Raw genomic sequence first — 18656 nt, 5'->3', positions numbered from 1 at the left:
GATACTATTGACCACGGTATCCTCCTGGGGAGGCTCGCCGAGTTGGGGATAGGTGGCCGGGCTTTCGCCTGGCTCCGTTCCTTCTTGGAGGACCGTCCCCAGAGAGTACAGCTTGGGGAGAATGTCTCGGCCCCGTGGAGCCTCAATTGCGGGGTCCCACAGGGGTCGATCATCTCCCCAATGCTGTTTAACATCTATATGAGGCCGCTGGGAGGGGTCATCAGGAGATGTGGAGCACAGTGCCATCAATATGCGGATGACACACAGCTCTACATCTCCTTTTTTCCAACTGCAGGAGATGCCGTTCTGTCCCTTCGGCGTTGCCTGGAGGCTGTACAGGAATGGATGCAGGAGAACGGGCTGAGGCTGAACCCGGACAAGATGGAGGTACTGAGGGTGGGCGCCCCCACATCTGGCGATATGGGAAACTCCCTCATTTTTGGGGGGGTGACTCTGCCCGCCGGGGATGGGGTCCGCAGCTTGGGGATCCATCTGGACCCGGCGCTCACTATGGAGACCCAGGTGGCGTCCGTGGTCCGCTCCGCTTTTTTCCATCTTAGGCGGATAGCCCAGCTGCAACCCTACCTTGATGTGGGGTCTCTCACCACTCTGGTGCATGCGCTTGTAGTCTCAAGATTAGACCACTGTAATGCGCTCTACGTGGGTCTACCTTTGAGAGTGCTGCGGAAACTACAGGTGGTGCAGAATGCGGTGGCCAGACTACTCAGTGGACTGAGAAGATACCAACATATCTCACCCACTCTGGCCGCATTGCATTGGCTGCCCATCTGATTCTGCATCGATTTCAAAGTGTTAATGCTTACCTATAAAGCCCTAAACGGTTTAGGACCTCGATACTTGGTGGAACGCCTTCTCCCACCAAGATCTACCCGTGTCACTCGCGCGAGCCAGGAGGTGAGGCTGAGGAACCTAACGCCGAGAGAGGCCCGAAAGGAAAAGACCAGAAATCGGGCCTTCTCGGCGGTGGCTCCTTGCCTTTGGAACAACTTACCCCCTGAGATTCACGCGGCTCCCTCGCTGGGCATTTTTAAGAAACAACTAAAAACACTGATGTATAGGCAGGCCTTCCCAACAGAAAACCCTTGACGATCTTTTTCTTTTATTTTGTTCTCTATCTTCATTTATGTTTTAGCTCTAATGTCTTAAAATTAGATTGTTTTTTTTATTGTAAGCCGCCTAGAATGGTCTAATACGATCAGATAGGCGGGATAGAAATAAAATAAATAAATAAATAAATAAATAAATAAATAAAACTAAATATATACACGCGTTTTTGCTAATAATCTCACACACCACAGAAAGAATGTGGATTTCTTTGTCATTCCTGGTGGGTAAAAAGTGAGATATGCAACAGGAACAGTAATACCATCACAATCACATTGTCTATTTACACCATTATTATTATAATTACTATATCTAATAAATGAGTAGTGTGGTGATCCCATACACATCAGGACAGCAAAGAAGACATGCTACAGGTTTCTTCTGGTCACTCAAGGAATAGGTTGAAGGAAGGTCTTCACAAGGACTCTGTTCAGTCTGGGAGGCATGCGTTATTGAAAAGATGTGGTAGCAGGAGGAAACAGAATTTAAAAGTATGGGGATATTAACAAAATAGGCTTCTGTTTAGTCTATATGTTCATGCACCTGGGACTGAAAATTGGAGAATTAAAGTTTACAAATCCTTGTTCAGAGAATAAGAGAAGAAGATCGTAAGATTAACCATGAGTTTGTTTGTTTGTTTTTGACACCTTGCAAATGGAAATGCTGTTGTTGCACCCTGTGCCTATTTCTATACAAGCTGGTAGACAGAATCCCCTCCTCTAAGAGCCTGTTATTAGCCTTGCACATTACGCTGTGATTAAGAAAGGACATTTAAGAGATGGAAAAGAACAAATTAATTACCAATAGAAGGCAAAAATGTTCCGGTTTCTGATTCTCAACTATACTTCAGGACCTGAGAAATCATCTCCAATTTGGATTATGTTTATTTGTAGGGGCAGCAGAATAGGAATGGATTCTCCACTACCCTAACTTGGGAGAAGACTGGTGCAGAAAAATGTAACAGTATCACTTGCAAGCTGTAACCCTTGCATTTGGGGCCACAGGACCTCTCCTTTCAAGGCTGATGGTCTTACTTTGGAGGACACATTGAAATAATGGCTGAAATCCTATTGCTTAGTGTGGTAAATTGCAACTAGAAGAGGCAGATTGAATAAGTGAGGATTTGCTGAGGCAACTCCTCTGTAATTTCCACTGATTGAATGAGCCAGGTGATTTACTACATTAAGCAACAGGATTTTAGCCATAGTGGTTATTTCTATGTTTGTATACACATAGGGCCATTGCCTTGAATCTACACAATTTCCAAAACAAAGGATTGAGTACACTGAACATGTTCAGTTTTCTTTTCTCCTCTTGCAAAAATATGTATTTCAAACATGAGGGCAACATCAAAATTGTTGTTTTCTCTAAACAGTAGTGTGTTACTGAATTATCATGAAATACATATTTTCATGAAGTGAACAACAGATGTGACAGATGATTTAGCAATAATAAAATATAATCTACATTCATGTTCTGAGAATGTATTTGTTGGTACATAACACATTCCATTAGGGTGAGATTTATTTTTGGAATAGGTGGGAAACATAGGGAGAACTCTGGCCATTAAAAATCTAAATTGAAATAGCTGATTTGCAACTTTTTGTCTATACTCTTGTGCATAGGTAAAGGCACTCCTCCATACATAGTTCAATACTGTTTGCCAGGATTTTATAACACGATGCATGAGAACAAATCTACTGCAGGTCAGACAAGCTTTTATTTGAATCATAACCCATCCTGTTTGCTGCCAGATCCAATGTATATAAACTTCGAAGTACATCTCACTGGGGTGTTGTTATTTTTTAAGCATTTTTAATCAGCTTTTTAAGATAAATATGAGTATTCTGAATAGTTCAGGAAAAACAACAACAATGGAGTACAAATCATAATTGGAAGAAATGCAATGCAATAAAACATATCCTTAGAAAGGCCAAAATGCAAAACTACAACAAACTGAACAACTATTAACCAGGACAGAACAAATGTACCGAATAACAGTTTAGGACTTCGATTTCTGTCAGTACATCTCTCCTAGAAATCATTGATCCGTTCCAGCCACTCCACTCAATACATGTTAAAAGTGGCCACACCAAATAAGGCCAAAAGGGCAAATAGAAGGAATTGTGCCTTCTAAATTGGCCCCTAGTCTCAAAATGCTATGAAAGGTATACCAGGCACCTTCCCTTCTTATCTTTATAAAACTGGTAAAGACAGAATTATTTAAAGCTACCTCTAATAACTGAATCTCCTGGATGCTATCAGTTTTTAAAATATTCTTTTGAGAGGTTGTTCCAAAAATTGTTTTTAAAAACAACAGGATTAAAGGGACAATTCCCAGGCCGTTACTCATTCAGAGTAAACCAATAAAGCAGTACGATTAAATAAAAGAAAACATTATCTTTGCATGGTTTTATATTTGTTAAGGTTCCTTCCAATTCAAAGATCCTCCACTGTGGACAGTCAGCAAGAAGTTAGTCAGTATTTTGTATTCCACTATATTCACAAAAATGCAGTTTTGTACTGTGTTAACCACCAGGCTTCCTTTCAAGATTGCCAACATGTTTTGTTTTTTTAAGAGAGAAAATTTTTGCCTACCCTGGATAGAGTCAGCGTCCCTTGCTTGCATGTGCTGCAACGGACCCGAAGCTTTCCTGGTTTCACAGCTTGGCAGAAATCTTTGCAAAAAACATAAAAACTGTTGTACCTAGAAGCACCTGTTAGGAAGAAAAGTCAAAAACAGACAAACAAACCTCAATTTTATTATGCCATCATATTCACACTATGAATGTGTGTGTAAAATGAGAACTCTACAACAAATAAAGAGGACATTTTCAAAAATTTCACTACAAGGAAGTAGAAAACAATTTAAGTTACACATTTCTGTATATAGAAAACAGATGCCTTTTTTGTTTTGTGACCATTTGCACGTTTACCAGTTCCTCAATTCACCACACCACATGAGAAGAAACAAAACAAAACAAAAAAAGGGAATGTGGAGCCTGGAATCCATCTTCGGAAATCAGGCTCATTTGTGTGTGCTGAGGAAATAAACTAAGAGCTGTAATGCTCAGTATGTGTTAACAAGGAGAGGTAACACCTGCAGCTTATCTCCTGAGAAAGAGGCCTTCAGGATGAGATCTAGCCAGTTTCCCATTCTACCTGGGAAAACGATTACATGGGAGTGCGGGCTGAAAGTGCTCTTGACCTCCATGTACATTTGAGGGAACTTGAAGACCAAATGGTGGTTCAAGGTAAAGAAGGGTGAAGAATGGGGTGTTTACTGTACAAAAAGGGGCTCAGAAATTCCTTTGGTTGGCTAAGCTTGACTCTCACGAGATGCTATGCTCAGTTAATGTCCTGCTGATGCACTTTGTGAATGCCTCAGAAGCATCATGACTTCTATGTGAGTTTTAGGTGGAACAGCTTTCTTATTTTTGGTGCACAGTATTGCCTTAGTTTTGGGCCAAATGTGGTGTTTTTTTAAAAAATCTTTTTCAATGCTTTTGCCTTTTTGTTCTATTTAATAAAATATATATTTTTAAAATCTTCAACTGTTTGGGGTTTTGACTCAAAGGGTGTATGGTATTAATTCCAGCTCCAGTCTTTGATTGGCGACAGGCAATTTTGGTTCTTTTGTGGGTGTGATAGCAACTCTTCCTTGTAAGGTGAGTGTACCAGTTCAAAGTACTTAAACCTGTGGATTTTGGGCACTCTTGAAGCACTGTCATGTCCAGGAAGACTGGGGTGTTGGGAGATGCAGGTGCCAAATTGTTTTCCTCAGCTGGCTGGATAGCTCAGTGATTTAGACACCTGGCTGCAGAGCCAGAGACTGGCAGTTTGATTCCCCACTCTGCTGTCTGGGAGGAAAAACAACCTGTGTGACCTTGGGCAAACTGCACAGTCCCAGGGCAACTCCAGAAGAAGAGAATGGTAAACCACTTCTGTGTATCTCTACCTAGAAAACCCTGGGAAGAGTCAGAATTGATTTTGACAACATGCAATTATTATTATTAATCACAACTCGCTCTCCTGGGTTCACCCACTCTGGACCAAACAGAATAATGTGGCTGAGTGTCTCTGGAAGGGCCCCCTGGACCCAGGCAATCTTCACACCCATCCTTTGCCACAGGCTCTTCATACATGCATCCACACACAGCTAAAACAGCATCTTGACACATGGAGCATGTTCCTGTCTATTTTGTGAGGCACTGAGATTGAGATTATTATGTGAATTCCTTCTCCAAGCACTGCTGTATACCAAGGTTTGCCGGGTGGCTTTCTGTCTTTTTTGAGTCTTTGCTTTCGAGACTCCTTAAATCACTCTAAGTAGGTATTGCATAGTGTTCACTTTGCTGATATTTGTACGCTACGTAGTTACATTTTTAAAAAGCACCGGCTTTTAAAATAACGTTGAAGGTGCCTTTTTGGACGTGCCATTTTCCATATTGCTTTGCTATTTACCTTCATCACTGAATATGCTGGGTTGTGGTTCTTCTTCTTTTTTTTTTTTTGCTCTTTGTGAAATCTGTTATTAAGTGAGGTTTATTGGTTTTTGCATTGCCTAAAGACTTTGGCTAGGAGGCAACTCATTAATGAACTCATGGATGGGCATATTTGTCAGTTTCACCTTCTCCCATAGTTGCATGTTGTGAATTTTGTTAATTTTTGATTTCAAATATGAACTGAATTGAAATAATCAATTAAGATGGTCAGTGGTTGTTCTGGGTTTTTCAAGCTCTTTGGCTGTGTTCTGAAGGTTGTTCTTCCTAACGTTTCGCCAGTCTCTGTGACCGGCATCTTCAGAGGACAGCAACCTGTGCTCTGGTGTTGTTGGCTTGGGAGTGCAGTATTTATGGCTGTGAGATAGGCTTTTGTCTTTTTCTGTAGATGGGTGATTAGTGTGTATTGTTGTGGGTGTGCTAAGGAGAAGAGATTATCTGTTCCTGTGGTTGGTGTCATTAGCTGGTCTTTTGTGTGTAGTGATCCCCTGTCCTTGTGGCTGGGTAGAGGTCGTTTACATTTTGCACGCTGTATTTTTGAGAGCTGGGAGCCAAGTTTTGTTGAGCTTCATACTTTCCTCTTTTTTGTTGAAACTGTGCTGGTGCTTGTGGATTTCAATGGCTTCCCTGTGCAGTCTGACGTAGTGATTGCTGGTGTTGTCCAGTATTTAAGTATTTTGAAATAGAATTTCATGTCCAGTTTGTTTCAGGGCATGTTCAGCTACTGCAGATTTTTCTGGTTGTTTTAGTCTGCAGCGTCTCTCATGTTCTTTGATTCTGGTGTGGATGCTTCATTTTGTGGTTCTAATATATACCTGGCCACAACTGCAATGTATCCGGTATACTCCTGCGGTGGTGAGGGGGTCCCTTCTGTCCCCTTCACAGCCACCCACAAATAAAGTATTTCTGCCATACATCAAAGGGGTCATGGACCGCATGGGGAAACTTTTGGAAAAAACACAACCTAGAAACAGTATTCAAGCCCACCACAAAAATACAGCAAATGTTACGGTCAGCAAAGGACAGAAGGGTTTTTTTTTTCCTTCTTAAGCCTCAGCAACAGAGGTGGTGGCTCCAGTGTCTGTTTTTTGAGGTTTTTTTCTTAACACCTCAGCAACGGAGCACCTTCTGACTGGGCTTGCTATGCTCTTTTTATTTTTTTATTTATTTTGGTTATTTTTCCCTCTGGGCAGCAGGGGGGAAGCTGTGGCTGCTGAATGGAGTGAGGGAAGCTCCAGAGGAGCAGGAGAAGGCGGGCAGGCAGGCAGGCAGGCAAGCGCGTCCCGGCCCGGTCTCTGGCCCCGGCCTCGTTCACTTCGGCCAGCCTTTGAGGCTCCCTTTCTCTCCCGGGTTTTGTTTTGGTTTCTTTTCTTTTTTTTTCTTTCTTTTTTTTTCTTTTTTTTTTTTTTTTTGCAGCCGCAGCACGTTCCTATGGGGCTTGCAGTGTTTTTTTTGGGGGGTATTTTTTTTCTTCAGCTGGAACAGATTAATTGGTTTTCAATGCATTCCTATGGGAAATGGTGCTTCAACTTACGAACGTTTCAAGTTACGGACACTGTTCCATTACAGATTAAGTTCATAAATTGAGGTACCACTGTAGTCACAGTCATGGGTATATATGGAAAAGGTTTTCAAGAGGAGAAATAATATAAAGGAGGAAGAACAGGATGGCTTAAGTTCAAAAGCTGGCATCCTTTTGTTGTATTAAAAAAACCTAAATGAAAACAACTGAGGATGTTATCTTGCATTTGGTGAAGTGATCTTTGTGTCCATGAAAGAACATGCCATAATACATTCCTCTCCACCACAGGAAAAATAATAATAATTTTGGCTGTATCTCCCTGAAAGATCATTCCACAATTAGAATACTGTGTCTTAAATGAAATTTCTCTTTTAACCCCCACCAATGGAGGGAGGCGGGGAGAAGCTGGACACTCTCAATCATCCAAATGTTGGCCCCCACCTATGTGCAGATTATAAAAAATATATAAAGCCTCTACTAGCACTAACAGAATTTCTTTAACATATCATGTACTTTAGCTCTCAGGAGGACAGAAAAAAACTGTACAAGACCAGGACACAGTATGTCACCGTGTGTCACCCTTACAAAGAATAATGAAGTTGCTTTCTACTTATACAAGGAGAGAGTTGGACAAGAAAATTTTAAAATACAGTATAGCTAAAAACGTTTTGAACCTAGCTTATCTTGCTTCAGTAAGTCATCTTGGAAGAGCCTTGTAGGGGATCCGATTTGTCTCTACAAATCCTGATCTTCTAAAAAGCCTCATTGGTTAAAACTTGTGCTTTCTTGCCAGATGGGGGTGTTTCCCAAAATGAGGAAGTTGGCCTTGTTTAATTTAACAGTTCAAAAAATATACATATACCAGGATCACGTCTGCGTGCACTGAAAGCTGTCAAGGTACCAAATGTTAATTTAGTGCTTCCTTAATGAAAAGGCAATCTTTCAACTCTAGACACAGAATGAAACAGAAAAGTTGACAAGTTGCAGGCTTTTCAATTTATTGGACTAATTTAAAACGTGATGGCATTAAATATTTGACGGGTAAGCTCTTGTTGTGTGAGCCAAATCAGATTTACTGTAATTAATTTACCTGCAGCTCAGAGTGTAAGCTACATTTACTAATGCCAATAAAAGGAATGAAGAGTGAAATGAGAAGATGGTTTAAAGTGTAGAAAACATATGCATTTTGTTTAAGATCACCAAGATTGCTAATTTGGGGAGGGTTTTTCTCAAATACTGGGAGAAATTAAAAATACATCCCATGCGGCATTACAGATTTTAAAAAACTAGTTAGTTCTCATGCAGAGTCACTGTTACTAAATTCCAGAATGTGTATTAACAGAGAAGCTAACCACACCCGTAGAGTAGAAACAACTTCTGGTGTGCTGAAAAGCCAGCACGCAGTTCCTTTTTTTAATTTTTAATTTTTATTTTTTGCTGTTGCTGGCAAAATTTGTGGTATCAACCCGCATGCAAGAGCAATTGTGGAATTTGCCACAGCTCATTGAAAGACACATCAGTTGCATACCTAACTGCACACCAGTCGTGCACTCGACAATTTATCAATTAGTTGTAATTTCTTGTGGCAACCTCTGCATTTCTTCTTTCAGATACGTGTTTTTGCTCTCAGGGTGAGAAGGGGGTAAGCCACATTGCGGAAACCAGGGTTTAATTTTGTGTAAACGTTCATTGGATTGCACTATTAGCTCACTTGACAGTATACATGTTGGATTTCTTCTGAGTTTTTTCAGAGCTTGGGAAAATATCCTTTTTGAATTACAGTAGTGCCTCGACTTACGAACGTCCCTACCTATGACCATTTCGAGTTACGACCAGCTCCGGCCGCAAAATTTTGCTTCAACTTGCGACCGGAGCTTCCACTTACAATCAGAAAAAGGCAGGGAAAAAAGGCAGGACATTCAAATTTCTAACTGTAGGTGGCGACGAGGCTGCTTCTTCGTAGCTCTTTCGCCCCGGCAGTTAGAAAGTGTGCGTCGGAGGAGGCTTGGGACTGCCTCGCTTCTGCTTCTGAGTGAGTGTTTGTGTGTGTCTTTGCAGGGAGGCTTCGGACTGCCTTGTAAGGTAAGGTGATGTTTTCTGCTTTTTAAAAACTGTTCTGGGTGTTTTTGCAGTGTGGGTTTGAGTTGGGGGTTTATGTTTCTGTGCTGTGCTGGGTCATGGGGGATTTTTTGGTCCCCCCCCCCATTTCTGATTGGTCTTGGGGGGTTGTTGCTTTTTGGAGTGTTTTTCCCCATTTCCGATGGGTCTTGGGGGGTTATTTGTGTTTTGGCTTTTGTCCCCCATTTTTGATGGGTCTTGGGGGAGTCGATTGCTTTTTGGGGGTTTTCCTCCATTTTCCAATGGGTCCTGCAAGCTTCCCTTGCTTTTCCCTTTGTTTTCTCTGCATTTTCGACCTGCCCCCTTTGTTCTCTGTACATTTCTGATCTGCTCTGTTTGTTTTCTGTGCATTTCCAATGGGTCATGCACACTTGATTGCTTTTCTCCCCCCCCCCCCCTTTGGCCGGAAGGGAATAGTCACATTTCCAATGAGCCTTGCGGTGATTTTTTGTGTGATTTTTTTTCCTTTGGCCGGAACAGATTAATTGCATTTCAATGCATTCCTATGGGAAATGGTGCTTCGACTTACAACCATTTTGAGTTACGTCCATCTTCTGGAATGGATTATGGTCATAAGTCGAGGCACCACTGTTTAATTAGAGATGGGCATGAACCACCAGAGGATGTAGGGCAGGAAAGTTGGGGTAGTACCTCTAAGTGAACTCTGCTGGAGGGGGCTAAGCGCCAAACCACGTAACACTGGTTGGGCCATAATCCAAACCAACACAAACTGGCGAACCAGTGGTTTGTGCCCATCTCTAATTATAATTCAAAATCTATTTTTCAAAACTTTTTTCTGCCCACTTCACCCCCTAGATTGCACCTATTTGACTGAGCAGTAAGGTTTAACTGACACTACCAACAACCTGTAGAATGACAAGGAAATAATGCAGAAGTGTGTGTATGTGTTTGTCTGTATGTCTGTTTGATTGTCTATCTGTGCACATGCATACACATGTGTGTGTATGCAACAAAAACCAACAAGGAAAGTGGAGGTGAGAACTGCAGAGCACTTCCTATTTACTGTACCTCATAAAAACCTGCACAAAACCCAACAGGCTACCCCTGTGGTTAATGCAGCTCCCAGCACTATCAGTCTCTTTCATGAATACTATTAAAAAGAAATCACAAGCATTAAACTTAACACAGCAGAAATATGTCTGAAATAGAGCTAGATGAACTCTGCAAACAAGCAGGACCTCTGCAGACATCTGGAATCACTTGCCAGTTGTTTATCTCACAGCAAACCTAATGGATGTTGAGAGCACAATGGGAGCACACTCAGTTCTTGGAAAAAGGAGTCAATGGACATTTCCAGTGACCCCTGCACCACTTTATGCAGATGAATTGAGAGCAATCCCTCACTTCCACAGCAAAATCATGGGGCTTCTTTTCAGAGGAAAAACTCAAGCAGTACAAAAGCAATCAGAATAAATTAAAAGAATATGAATGTTCTACATGACCCAAGCTGCACAAATCCTAATCTAACATTAACTGTCCCTGTTCCCTGAGAATTGTCGGCATTAATTTTTTGCACAAACAGCCTTGATTGAGATTAAATCTCTTTGTTTTCACAGCGAAAAAAGAGATGAAAATAAACCTGTCTCAAATGCAACACCAGCGCCAAAGTGGTATTAATACAGAAAATTATAATTACAACATGGCACCAGCAATCACTAGAACTGCTGCAGTATCAGCCTTCCAACCTTGTCTCCTCTCATTCAATCAAGCCTTATTTGTTTTCATAGAGTTTTCGATTAATACTTGGCAGCACTGCCATCATTCTGCTCAAATCTGCAAATACAACAATGGGCAATTTAAAAAGTAGTATCCTATTTTTATACACAAGCCCTGGTGTTGGATGCGTGCACATGCATGTACATATAAAGCTATGGTTCATTTCAAAGTTCTGGTGTGTGCCTGTGTCTTTAAGTAAGCAATCAATCTCAGGCTGCACATTGGGACATTGACAGCCATTTTGGTAGGCAACCATATGCAGGATTGTCATGAAAGAACCACAGTTTTACTACAAGTAACAGGTGCTTTTTAACATGGAGCCCCAGGAAGAGAATACCACCTCTGTTGAATAAGTCTGGTAGTACAAGCTTTGTGCTCAAATTAATAAGACATTTGATATGAGCAAAGTGTAGGAAAATACATCCTAGGCCTTGACTACACTGCAAAACTACCACACTTAATACTGTGTTTAAAACTGAAGTATTTACCGATCGCTGCATAATGTAAAACTAAGCATATGGAAACCCAGCATTTTTTTCTGTGGGAATTTATTTTATTTTAATTGGCCGACAGGGGGCTGCTACTATTTTGTCATGATTCTGCCCACATTGCTTTGATTTGGTTTCTGCCATGTACGGTTGCTCATATCAGGATGTTTCAAATTGTTCTGCTATCGAATATAGCAGTGCCTCAGACAGGCAAATGAGACACTGGCAAAGGTGGTTAAACAAGGAGTAGGCAAGGGAAGGGAATCCAACAAAATCCCATCTAAATAGAAATCAAAAGCGGGAGTGGGGAGACGGAGAAAGGAAAGAAGATTGTGGCTCAAGCACTTCCAGTTGCCATATTAATTCAGTGCTGTATCACCTGTCACCTTCATTAGAATGAAAATATGTGTATTTGACATGCCAATGTACCTACTGACAAAATCCAAGCGAAAAGTCATAATGCACAGTACATTCTCTCTCTTTTCTTCTTCTTCTTTCACATATGTATATTTTCAACTTCACTGTGAGTTGGAAAGGATTTAAAATGAAACCAGGGCAAAGAAATTGCCTATACAGCTTCCTTAAGGAGAATCATTGGCTTTCCATTTCAAACCTACCATGTTTGTACAAAGACCCAGCTGGTCTTTCTTTTCTTCCTCTCTTCCCCCCCCTCCCCCGCAACTCTTCCTATGGGAAGCTTGGAAACGAGAACAAATTATTGGGATTCTGTTACATATAGCCACACTGTGATTATAATATAACATCTAATTTCCCCTTCAGTGTTTTATTGTTTATTATTTTATCATAAATTACAGAGCAATGATAACTACATTATCTTATAGGAAATCCCTCACGAATGGAGAAGTTTTCGCTTACTTCTAAAAGGGCTATGACTTGACCAAGAAGATTTTCAGAAATTATGAAGATGTTATTTCCATGCCATCAAACTTCTAGGAGGCTTTTAAATCAGTTTTAAAGTGGCTAAGGAAACTAATTTGATTTTATTGTTAAGTTAAAGAGTTCAAAACCAATCCTCTCTGAGGCCAGTAATCTAATTTGGCTGTTAAACATCCCTAGGTGAATCAATTTGCCCATAGCAGATGATGGTCAAAGAATCATTATATTAATAAATTCAATTTTTTTCTTGACTGGATTAATTACATTGCACTGGAATGGAAGTAAAATCTCTACTGTCTGTTTAAATAATAACATTATTTCCTTAAAGATCTAGTGGAAATTCTTGTAAAGGTATGCAGATCAGGGATGATGTCATAGTCCATTTAAAAAGAGGAAAAACAATATTAATTCCAATGAAATCTCTATTAGGGATGTGCCATTAATATTTTTTTTGGGGGGGTGGGGGACTACAAATCCCAGAATGTTCTATTCTGGGAGTCTCATACAACAGTCTCATGTTGTATGAGGCTCACCTTTTTTAAAAAATGGCCTAACCTAGAAGAGCTTTTGAACAGGAAGCTAAGCACGTGCCTACCTCTGCCTGGCTTCCTTTTGAAAAAAAGAAGCTCCCTACTAGCACTCATGAAGCTCCCATTTAAAAAAAATATCCTCAAGTGCCTTCTGATGGTACAGGATGCAATTTTACCATGTTTCAGCCCCAGAAGTGCTTCTGGGGCCCTTACAAATTTTCTAAATAGGCTTGTAAGAAATTACTACTAGAGGATGGGTGTGTATGTATGTCACGTTTAAAAACAAAAAAAACAAAAAAAACCCAACTCTTTTAAAAAAAGAAAAAATTGATTTGGTGAGGCATGAGAGTGGGTATAGTGCTCCAAGGTCTGATGTTCGCATGTGCAGCCTTTGGACCTTTGGAGATTATAAATCTTCATCCGGTGCTTCAGACACAGTAGTCACATAGCTAGGATCACCATTCTGTGATGGAGAGACAGAGTCCTCCTTGTCTTTCCATCAGAAAAAATATGTCACCAGGAGAGCTGAGATCGATCCCCCCAGAACTGTAGGTAGAAGCTCTGGCCTTCTCCCTCATTATATGCGGGAAGCTTATATGTGCAGGCTGTAAAAGGATCTATGCTTGGCTCATTCATTGGAGAACAACGGTCTTAGCCAAGTGCACATGTGAACAAACCCTATTTGTTCACAGTGGTGCCTCACTAGACAGTTACCCCGCATGACAGGTTTTTTTTGCTAGACATTGACTTTTTGCGATCGCTATAGTGATTCACAAAACAGTGATTCCTATGGGGGAATTTCACTGCACAATTTTTGGTCGCTGCTTTGCAAACCAATTTTTGCTAGACGACAATTTTGACAGCTCCCTCCGCGCTCGCAAAACAGGTGTTTTCGGGACCTAAGCTTCGCAAGACAGCGATTTAAACAACTGATTGGCGGTTCGCAAAGCGGCTTTCCTATGGCTGATCTTCGCTAGACACTGACGATTCTTCCCCATTGGAACGCATTAAACAGATTTCAATGCATTCCAATGGGAAAATGCTTTTTGCTAGACAATGATTTCACTAAACAGCGATTTCAGTAGAACGGATTATCATCATCTAGCGAGGCACCACTGTACCTGTCACTACTGTTACATCATGTCTAAGAGACATGATGACCAAACCCTTTACCTCATATTCTTCCTTGTCTCCCACTGCCTCAGATGTTTAATATCATAGATGTAAGCAGGGTATTAAAATAATTAATTTAATTAATCTAATGTAATCTGAATGTATAATTCTTGGCAAAAACATTTTGATGATGATGGTGATGACTGCCATTTTATCACACCAAGGCTTGTTCAAAATCTAAATGGAATTTTAAATTTTATATACTGTATTAGCATTAATTTATGAAAACACTATTGCCATGTAGACACAAAATGAGAGAACCTGATGTGGTCTATACACTGGGAAAGGGCTGTTTAATAAACTATCTAAAATATTCAAAGTTATTGACAGAAATACTGTGATATTAAGATGACAAAAAGACCTTTCATAATAATTAACACATTTTTCTATCCTTATTGATAGACCTATCTTATTCAAACAAGAAGGAACTTCTAGCTCAGCTGACCAAGCTACTGATGTGAATTATATGATGTGAATTACATGATGTAGTTTTTAAACGACCTAGAAAAAAAAGGTAGAAACTTTGAATAGCAGAATCTTTGTCTGGGGAACTTTAAATCTCTGTTTCAGGCTATATTTCTTCAGCCTGAAATCAACAGCTGGTTTCTGATCCACATGGCTAATTTCATTTTCAAGTCCAGATTGCTCATCCCATATACTTCCAACTGCTCCTGTTTACACTTCCCTTGCCATTCTCCACTCTTTCTTGACAATACTGTGATTTTACACAATTGCATAAACTTGTTTTTAAAATATACTAATGCCTTTGTGCATAGTTTTTTCCTCACAGAACTTAAATTTTATATGTTGAAAATATAGTATCTTAGAATAACCGTTATACTGGATTGATTTTAATTACCTAATTATTGGAGGGGGGGGGCTGGGGAAGTATCTCCTGACAACTATCCCAAGTTATATGTGGAGTATCTGCTCTTTCCATTCCAACCTGGTACCTATTTCTCTTCTGATAAGTAACAGTAACAAACTCAGACCACAGAAGGTGGAATTGAGCTTTCAGAAAGAACTATGACAGAGGTAAACAGTAAAGAGTTTTGCTAGTTTTCTGATAAAGACATACAGTACACATCAATCAGCCAGTCAATCAATCCAATCACACTTGCTTTTTCTTACAAAGTTCAAGTTTATGTATATCCACACTCAAACCATAAAGTTCACCGCGTGAAAGGGAAGCTGTCACCATTTTTATGAGGGAAAGGATGGACAGCCATGCTGTCCTGTGGTTGCCAATGCTCTGGGTACCATCTAAAGTTTCAAAGAACATGCTTTCGTGCGTGGTTTTTTAGGCTTCTAGGTAGGAAGATAAATGTGAGGGCCGGCAGTGTTGAAGAAGAAAGTTCAATTTTGGGATGCAAGATGGCTTTAAAGCAAGGGCACATGTCTCCATACATTCCTAGCTGGCACCATGGTTCTCTACCTCAGTATAAAATTGTTTCTATGTTTTACCTTTGCACATGAAAAACCCAGGAGCAAGGGCAGAAGACTATGGGGAGAGCCAGATCATGTGTGCAGTTTGGAGCTAAGCAGGGAATAAGGTACTGTACCTGAATTGAGGGGAGTTCCGGGTTAGGAAAACGTACCAACTGCAAAGTTTAAGAATGCCTACCAAAATAGCTCAGTGCCTCTCTGTCTTCGTTGCCTTTTTAATAAATAAAGATTAATTCTCCACATACTGTAGTATTGTCTGATTGATTTGTTTGTGTTTTCCTTTTCCTTTTCCTTTTTTCCTTTTCCTTCCTTCCTTCCTTCCTTCCTTCCTTCCTTCCTTCCTTCCTTCCTTCCTTCCTTCCTTCCTTCCTTCCTTCCTTCCTTCCTTCCTTTCTTTTTTTGAACACCTTTCCAGCAAATATCTATTTGACATTTGACTATACCAGTTTTATTAAGGCAAGATCCGATTGTGATTTTGGTTGCTTCGGCCTCTGCAACGAACAACATGTGGTTTTGTCACATACATTTTGGCATACTCCAGTCTTGCTTTTTTATGCCTTTGTGTCAGCAGTGGTGTCCTCCTGGGTCTCCTACTATAGTGTCCTTTTTCATTCAGATGGCGACGGATACTTGCGAGCTGACACACTTGTACTCTGTGTCTGCAGATCAGCTTGAATTTGTTGGGAAGTGAACTGGGTTCTGTATCGACCATTCGAACAGCCCTTCATTGTAATTTTTCAGTAATTTTGCTCTTCCATCCACGTCCAGGGAGGTTAGCTATAGTGCCATGGACTATAAGCCTCTTGCTGATATTGCACACAGTGGACACAGGAACATTAAGATCTCTGGAGCTTTGAATTTCCCGCCCTTTCTCCCTGCCTTTTTGCCTTCAGAGCAAAAGCCCTTTGAGGCCTCCAAAGGCACTGATCGCGGTGGCGGGGACCTCCAGGGAGGCCTCCGATGGCGACGGGGAAGCTCCCAGGGCTAGAGCTGGTCAGGTGCTTGGCCGCTCGCCCCCGGCCATGTGGAGGCAGCGGAGCACTGGTAGGCTTCGGACAGGTAAGTCCTTTTTTAAAAACTTCTCTGTGTGGGTTTTGGAGGGAGGGTTTGGACTGGGGGGTTATGTTTCTGTGGGGGTTTTTTTTGTGTGTGTGGGTTTTTTTTTTCAGTCCCAGCATGGGATCTGCTTTTTTTAATTTTTATTTTGGTATTTTTTTGAAATGCTGGAACAGATTAATTCAATTCCCATGCATTTCAATGGGAAATGGTAGTTTGACTTGCGAACTTTTCAATGTACGAACATTCCTCCAGAACGGATTAAGTTCGTAAGTCGAGGGTTGACTGTAAGCTTCAAAGGGAAAATATATTGAGAGTTAGTGATTTCATTAGTCGATCAGCAGAGGTCTGAATTTGGGTATTAGTTTTTTTGCTAGATTCCATGTGTTGACTGTTGAACATGGTGCCATAAGCCCTATTCAGTCATTACCTTTCCTGACATTATCAACATGGATAGAGATCATTAGCATAACCCCCTTTCATGTTCTTTTCTCACACAAACAGAGAATACTGAAAATGAGAATGTTCCTGTTCGTATGTTGACCCTACATATAAGCAAGAATCCAGATTTTCCAGGTTACTGCTCATATAGAAACTACTTGATGAGCTTTTCAGACTCATCACAGCTTGCATGAACCAAATGGTGAGGCAGAAGTTAGGACTAGTCACTTGTATCCATGCTGATGATGCCAGGAGCAGTGATGACCAAATTGAGTTAGGGTGTTTTGTTTGTTTGTTTCATTTTTACCCTGCCGTTCCACTAGAAGATAGTGCACAGCTTTTAAAAGAGTACAGATTTTCCATTGTAAAATATAAAGCTATGTCATGATCCTTGCTGTACCTCTGACATCACAGAAAGACCACATTATGCAGAATTTATACAACAAAGAAACACTCTGGTCTGTAGGAATCAATGTAAGAGCAGGGGGACAAATGCATAATACAAGGTACACTTCTTAGGCACTGTGAAGGTCAGTTTTGGAAGTGAAAACTAATAAACTGATCAAAGAGGCCATAGCAGCATTTTGCATGAAGAAAGCCACACCAATTTTTAATATGAAAAAAGGGTTTCATATTAACAATGAGGAAAATTTGACTAAAATATGATGGGGCACTGACAGGTGCCGTGTTATGTCTGTTGATAATAGTGACCTCTAAAATTGAAGAAGAGGCAGCACAGCACAGCATAAAACAAAGACTCCAGCTCTAAAGAGTACAATTTCCTTGGAATATAACTCCCAGAATCCCACATTTAGTGTGGGCACTTCTCATGTCCAGTAGTAACACTCTGTCCATGCCACCCTACCTATAGAAGGTGACATGTTATATTTGCCTCTTGGACCCCATAAAGCTAGTAAAGTGCTATGCCTTAGTGTAGATGAGTACTGAGAAAGATTTTGTGAACTGCTTTTAGTTGACTTTGCAATTGTATTGCCTTTTTTATTTTACTGGAAGTTATAGTGTCATGTAATGTTCTATATTTAAACCAATTCAATATGTTAAGTTTTTACAAAGAAGTGTCATACAAATTGGACACGAAAGCTCTCCATCCAACAGCCTGGCTAACACTGGGATGGTAATCGATGTTTTTATAATTAACTTTATGTAAGATGACCAATTAAATTGCTTTAATTAAATATTAAGAATCTTGTAAACATCACCACTTGACAATACTATGTGACGAAAATTCTGTCAGTTTTCTAACCAGAAACACAAACATGCAAAGACAGACAAACCATTGCGAAGAGGAAATGTTAGGGTGGAGCAGAGGACTATCAGAACCAATCTGAACCAGATTCTTTGCCCTGAGCAACTCCTGTGGGAAAGAAAATAAATCCTACAAAGCTTCGTGCAGCTCATGACAGAAATCTGGAGCATTAAATTTTATATTAAACATATAAATTATTCACAGCAAATCTGTAACACTTCCTCATCAGGGTCACTGATAAATACTTGATAGAACATAAAACGCCACAGACATGATTATAAATTAGTAAGTATGTTATGAATGGTATTATAAACTCTTAATAAACTGTAACTGACAGCATTAAATATTCATATC

General features: G+C 40.4%; 1 protein-coding gene and 1 long non-coding RNA gene across 5 annotated transcripts in view; one reads left to right on the top strand and one right to left on the bottom strand.

The window, feature by feature from the left end:
• PRKN (parkin RBR E3 ubiquitin protein ligase) overlaps positions 1–18656 on the bottom strand; it is a 982733-nt gene that overhangs the window by 634396 nt on the left and 329681 nt on the right. For all 4 annotated transcript variants that reach the window (XM_072994451.2, XM_078383207.1, XM_078383208.1 and 1 more), the window contains one exon: positions 3724–3842. In XM_072994451.2, the coding sequence (XP_072850552.2) occupies positions 3724–3842 (119 nt within the window). The remainder of the gene's footprint in view (positions 1–3723; positions 3843–18656) is intronic.
• Positions 4099–11240, top strand: LOC140705761 (uncharacterized). The gene is made up of 4 exons (XR_012085258.2): positions 4099–4379; positions 4724–4793; positions 9208–9231; positions 10845–11240. It is a non-coding gene; the product is annotated as an uncharacterized LOC140705761 (long non-coding RNA).

Source organism: Pogona vitticeps, chromosome 1 (genome assembly GCF_051106095.1).
Source record: "Pogona vitticeps strain Pit_001003342236 chromosome 1, PviZW2.1, whole genome shotgun sequence".
Taxonomy (NCBI): Eukaryota; Metazoa; Chordata; class Lepidosauria; order Squamata; family Agamidae; genus Pogona; species Pogona vitticeps.
Note: the sequence above shows the minus strand (reverse complement) of the source record. Positions and strands in the feature narration are given on the sequence as shown.